The sequence below is a fragment of the Scardinius erythrophthalmus genome, assembly GCF_964197995.2.
Source record: "Scardinius erythrophthalmus genome assembly, chromosome: 5".
Classification (NCBI taxonomy): domain Eukaryota; kingdom Metazoa; phylum Chordata; class Actinopteri; order Cypriniformes; family Leuciscidae; genus Scardinius; species Scardinius erythrophthalmus.
Window position 1 is genome coordinate 20,387,156 of NC_138225.1, and position 6,249 is coordinate 20,393,404.

The 6,249-nt window shown below is 37.5% G+C and overlaps 1 protein-coding gene across 1 annotated transcript; it reads left to right on the top strand.

Annotated features, from left to right (window-relative positions):
• Positions 1-639: 639 nt before the first annotated feature.
• LOC308690347 (SCAN domain-containing protein 3-like) lies at positions 640-2,049 on the top strand (the record flags this gene model as incomplete). The annotated part of the gene is made up of 1 exon (XM_081364751.1): positions 640-2,049. The coding sequence occupies one exon, from the start codon at positions 640-642 to the stop codon at positions 2,047-2,049; it is 1,410 nt and encodes a 469-aa protein (XP_081220877.1).
• Positions 2,050-6,249: the final 4,200 nt, after the last annotated feature.

Genomic DNA, 6,249 nt, shown 5'->3' on the forward strand with positions numbered 1-6,249 from the left:
GAGAGATACAGACGAGTGAGGCGGAGAAAGGGAGAGATACAGACGAGTGAGGCGGAGAAAGGGAGAGATACAGACGAGTGAGGCGGAGAAAGTTGAGGAAAAGACAAGTGAGACGGAGAAAGGGAGAGATACAGAAGAGTGAGACGGAGAAAGGTAGAGAAAAATAAGGAACAAAAAAATAAGGCGCTCTCCAAAAAAAGAAAAGTGGACAGTGAAAATAGAGCATTTAATCCAGAATGGACAGACTCATTTCTGTTACTTCCGACTGGGAGCACTAAACCAGTGTGTCTCATATGTTCAGAAACCGTGGCACTTATTAAAAGTGGCAATGTGAAACGCCATTATGAGACAAAACATAAAGGTTATGAACAAACATACCCACTCAAATCTGAATTAAGATCACAGAAAATAAGTAGTCTCAGAGCCCAATATGACCAGTCCACCAGGATCCTGAGCCACACATTCACTGCCCAACAACGTGCTCATGAGTGTTCCCTCAGAGTTGCTTGGATTTTGGGTCAACACAAAAAGCCATTTACTGATGGAGGGGTTGTCAAAGAATGCATGAGTGCAGTAGCTGAAACACTACTTGAGGGAAAACAAAAACAAGAGCTTTGTGATAAAATAAAGCAAATACCCATGTCAGCATCATCTGCCACAGAGAAAAGTGAAATATTAACTCAGGATGTGCTAACCCAGCTAGATGAAGCCATGCATAAGGCACCATGTGTAGGCTTAGCTGTGCATGAGTCCACTGACATGTGTGACAATGCTCAGCTGTTAGTGTATGCCAGGTTTTTCAACACAGACCAGAAAGCATTCTGTGAAGACCTGTTAGGTGTCACTCCCCTTCAGACCAGTACAAGAGGAGAAGACATCTACCTGGTCATTAAGGAGATGTTAACAAAAAGAGGAATAGAGCCAAAACAAGTGGTTTCAATAACCACAGATGGAGCCCCTGCTATGATAGGGAGAGAGAAAGGAGCTGTAGCAAGACTGAAAGAGGACAATCCTGAGCTCATAGCTTACCATTGCATCATTCATCAATCTGTCCTCTGTGCCTCCCTGTCAGATGAGCATGCTGAGGTGATGAATACAATGATGAAAATGATCAATTTTCTCAGAGCATCCTCTTCCTACCAGCATCGCATGCTTAGGGAATTCCTCAGAGAAGTTGATGCCAATGCTGATGATCTTTTGCTGCACAACAATGTGAGATGGCTCAGCAAAGGCAGGGTGTTAGCGCGCTTTTGGTCCATCAGGAGGGAATTAGCATCTTTTTTGGCAGAGCTAAGAAGTCAGAAGGCAACACAGTTTTCTCTCTTTATAGAAAATGAGAAATGGATGGATAATGTGGCCTTTTTGGTTGATATCACTTCACATCTGAATGAAGTGAATTTGAGGTTACAGGGCAAGGACAATTCAATTTGTGAACTGATGACAGCTGCCCGCTCCTTTCAGAGGAAACTTGAGGTTTTCAAGGAAGACCTGCAGGGAGACTGTGTACACTTCCCAGCAGTGCAGGAACAGGTTCAGGGACAGAGAGATTTGTCTTCTTTTGTTAACTTTATTGATAAGCTGATTGTAAACTTCAGCAACCGTTTTGACAGCTTCAGCTTTGGAGAGCAGCTCACCATGTTCATTCAGAATCCATTTCTGATCACAGATGTCAGGGGGTTCTCGAAGGAAGTCACACAGCACTTTAAATGGGTAAATGCTGGGCCTCTCCAGATGCAATTGGTTGATCTCCAAGCAGATGTGGCCCTGAAAGAGCAGTTTGTAAGAACTGACCCTTCCCTTTTCTGGCTCCAAATGGTCCCTGAGACAGCTTTTCCAGGTCTGAGGAAAGTAGCCCTATACATCTTGACCATGTTTGGCTCCACATACAACTGCGAAGCAGCTTTCTCCACAATGAACTTTATCAAAAATAAATATCGTTCCAGGCTCACGAATGAGCACCTTCACATGTGTATGAGAATGGCCCTGACTCCATTCAAGCCCAGGTTTAAAATCCTGGCAAGACAAGCTAGAGCTCAATTCTCTCACTGAGCAAAAAAGTGGGGGAGTGGGATATAAGATGGGAAGAAAGTGATACTCTAAAACTGTTCAATTGTTAAGATGTGTTGAGATTTATTATCTGTAAAATTGGTTGAGACTGTTGAGTCAATATGTGAAACAGAAAAGGGGACATTTTCCTCCCTTTTATTATTCTGAAGTTAAGCACTTTTTTTGAACATGCACAATTTTCACATTTTATTTATTTTCTTATTTTGAAATGCAGCCCTACTTTTATATAGTTAATGAGAGAATATTATACATATCTACTACAGTCATTCATATATGTTCAGTCCTATGTTATGTGACAATAAATATTGTCAAAAAGTTTTTGAATTTTACTGAATTAATTTGATTTGTCAGTCAGGTATTGATTACATGCAGATGTTGTTACAACTACTAGGCTACTTGAATATATATGACACTAAATAGTTAGACATTATGATCTTCCGGACCTTTGCTTCAAGAAATTTTCTCTAACTGGACCTCTTTAAATTTTAGTTGAATACCCCTGAGGTAGACGCTAGGGATGTAGAAATGAAGCCTCATGAATCACTGAGGCTTTCCCCTGACTGTTCCGGGAAAAGATTCAAAGCTTCGAGAGTGTCGAGAACAGCGCCATCTGGTGGTTATTTAAAATAAAGCAGCCAGAAGCCTGTGTTAGAAGCTCTGGCAGATGAAGCAACCACAACACACTCCATAGTTTCAATGTTATGTGTACAAATAAAAAACATTACATATTTGTGTTTGATTTGTCCATTAAATAAATTATTTTATCCATTAAAGTGTGACAATTAAAATAAAAATGAGCATATGATTCAATAAGATCTAATGTAGGCCTTCTCTCTCTGAATAAGGACATTGTCTGATAGGATCATCTGTTATTAAATGTGCTTATGAGACTTGTCACTGATAGTGCTTAATCAACTGTTTGGAATGACAGAAAGTTGATAAAGTTTTTTATTATTTTTATTATTTTTGGCTGTTGCCATTGCTCTAAATACAAACCATTCACCAAACACCAACACCCAATCCCCTCTCCCCTAATCCCACCCTAAACCCAAATACCAACACCAAATTATCTAAAATCACCAAAAAGTGCAAAGATTTTACAAAAACAAAAAGTCACAATAACAAAAAATAATAGCCTAAGTAGCGAAAAATAAATTTAGCTTATTTAAATGTAATATATTGATTAACTTTCAAAGTACAGCAGCACTCTCCTCTCAAACCCATTAACCATACCAAGGCAACAATGACTCGTTAAACACGATCTGGAGTTCGAGCCTTCTGACACCCAAAGCGAAACGCGCACGTGACTGGACAGAAAGTGAGGCTTCGTTTGTCATCGATCACGTGACTCTAGTAAACCAAAACACACCCCGATACGGGGCTTCACTAGAAATTGTTTCGCTTGTGTGATACGCGCATCGAAGCTTCAGTGTCATATAACATCACTAGTAGACGCCCTATGGGCCGCCATCTTAAACCGGTCAACCGCTCCGCTCAGTGTAATCTGTTTGGCAGGTGTCAGCACATTTAATTAATCATATCTCACTGAATACCGAACCGATTTTCACGCGGGTTTTTTTGCTGCAAAGGTCATACATGTAGCTATGATACAGGACACATTGCATATTTTATTCACAAAATACAACCAATAGTAGGGGAGAGGCGGGACAGTTGAAACACTTTTCAGATAAATGTCGTTTTCTAAGATTAGGTTACAGATAGATTTTTTATTTTTTTGTGATTAACAACTCACATATGTGTTCTCTTAGTATCATGTGTTATTCGGTACAAATATAGAATGATTTAAGGAAAATATGACTTTGAACGGGAGTTGTGCTTTGTTTCAATCGTCCCGCCTGTGCGGGACGGTTGAAACACAGGGGTGGGACGGATGAAACATAACAGTTTAAATGGCAACTATTCATCTAATGCTTATTTTTGTGAACAACACCTGACAAGTAACTTATGTACATATTGTTACAAACATATTTTGTAATTTATTTTCATTTAAAGGTTCATATTAACCATTTTTGTTCTGTCGCCCAATAAACAATAGGCGATAAGCCTATGCGCATTTTGTAATCTTTCTAATGGGCTATTTTGACGAAGACAGACAAATCAGTTTACATTTCTTCCTTGAGTCATATTGAGTGTTTGCTAGTTGAATAGCCTGTTATTATGAAGAAAACAAGGCCAACCAGAAGACGATAAATGAAATTTATTGAATATTGAAGATTGGACAATCGATGATTATTACAGAGATAGCATGTGTTGCGTAATTGAAAATGAATTTGCATTAAAAGAAACACAAGTCTAGAAACAGTATATGAATCTATGAACAGTATAGGCTATGACCAGGTTTAACGTGCAGGACGCGCGGTCGGGACGGTTGAAACACTGTTTCAACCGTCCCGACAGCGCATCCTGTCATTTAAACCTATTTTGCTCTTAAACTAAAAAACTCTGATGTTGCACACTTAAGGGTGTGTTGCAGTACTAATACACCTGCCGTATTATCATTACAATGGCACATGAAACAATAAATCCAACTTGTCAGTCCAAAAAAAGTACCGCACGAAATAATTCACTCACCGCATTCAAAAACAGCTTTGCGGCTTTAACTCCAAAACGACACGACGTAAAGAAGAAATGTTTTCGCGGGTATGTTAGGCATTGCGTGCTGTACGTGCTGACGAAATTTGACGTACATGACGTGAGTGGTTTTCAAGGAAATCTCAGTGTTTCATCCGTCCCGCGTTTCAATCGTCCCGCCTCTCCCCTACGGTAATGTTAAATGTTAAATCTAACTTGTGAAAAGTAATCCCCGAGCGATGTTCCGCCGATTTGAGCAGGAATCTGGCGTCTACTGCTGCTATGCAACGCAAATAGGAGTATGACCGGTTTAAGATGGCGGCCGCATTTTTTTTTTTTTATTTTTTTTTTATTGACATATTTATAGAACATTAACAAAAAGGCATTCGTAGTTTCATATTTTACAAACAAACCTGAGCGTATGGGAATCATATGTATATTGTGTTGTAATATTTGTATGTATACAAATATTACAACACAATATACATATGATTCCCATCAGCAGGTTAAGTAAATTGAAGCCAAGGTAAAACATAATAATAATAATAATAATAATAATAACAAAAAAAATAGAAGAACAAATAAATATATAAAGTAGGGGAGTAAGACATTATTCATTTTATAAAATCAAAATCTTCCAATAAGGAGTACAAATACATTGCTTTAGGACTTTTCATCCTTCTCACGGTCTCCAAATATACTCTAAATTCCTCCTTAAAAACCAATAATCTTGGAGGGATTTTGAAAAATTTACATTTGTGTATATAAAATTTCAACAGAAGCAACACATTATTAGTTACAAAAGATACCTTTTTATCCTTTATTAATAGTCCAAACTTAACAAATTCCCACGACAATATCAACCTTACAGGTATTCTTTGTTGCATCCATCTCAATGCATCATTCCAAAATTTGTTTACCAAAATGCACTGAAAAAACAAGTGTTCAACCGTTTCTATCTCTACCTTACATATTTGACATAAATTTGAATCCCCAACATTAAATCTCATTCTTAAAAATTCTTTTGTTGGATATATATGATTCAGAATTTTAAAGTGCACCTCTTTACATTTAGGATTAACAGGAAATGAAAGAAAATTGGTCCTAATTTTACACACTTCTTTCTTCTCATAATGATGAAAAATATAATTTCTTAATACCGGTCCTGGGAAACATTGATGTACTAAACAGTCTCTTAAGAATTTGTTAGAACATTTTCTGTCAAGAAAGCTTACATTTTCTATAATAAGTTCTTGTAGTTTAGGTATTATCCTTGAATATTTCAAATGTTCACTTACTAATTTAAGCATTGGTAATGGAATATTCTTGATAATTTTTTCATACATTTTAGAGGAGCAGCTTATATTGTACTTACCACAAAAAGCAATATGGCTCAGTATATTACCAACATGTCCAATACATGTGTTAGTGACCATATGCCTTTCTGCCACCACTCATCAATAAACAAAGATTTTCTGTTCACAGTTATACATCTGTTGTTCCAGATTGACATATTATGAGGGCTAAAATTATGCTTGAAAATCAATTTCCAGTATAATAATACTTGTTGATGGAAAGCAGAAAGTTTTA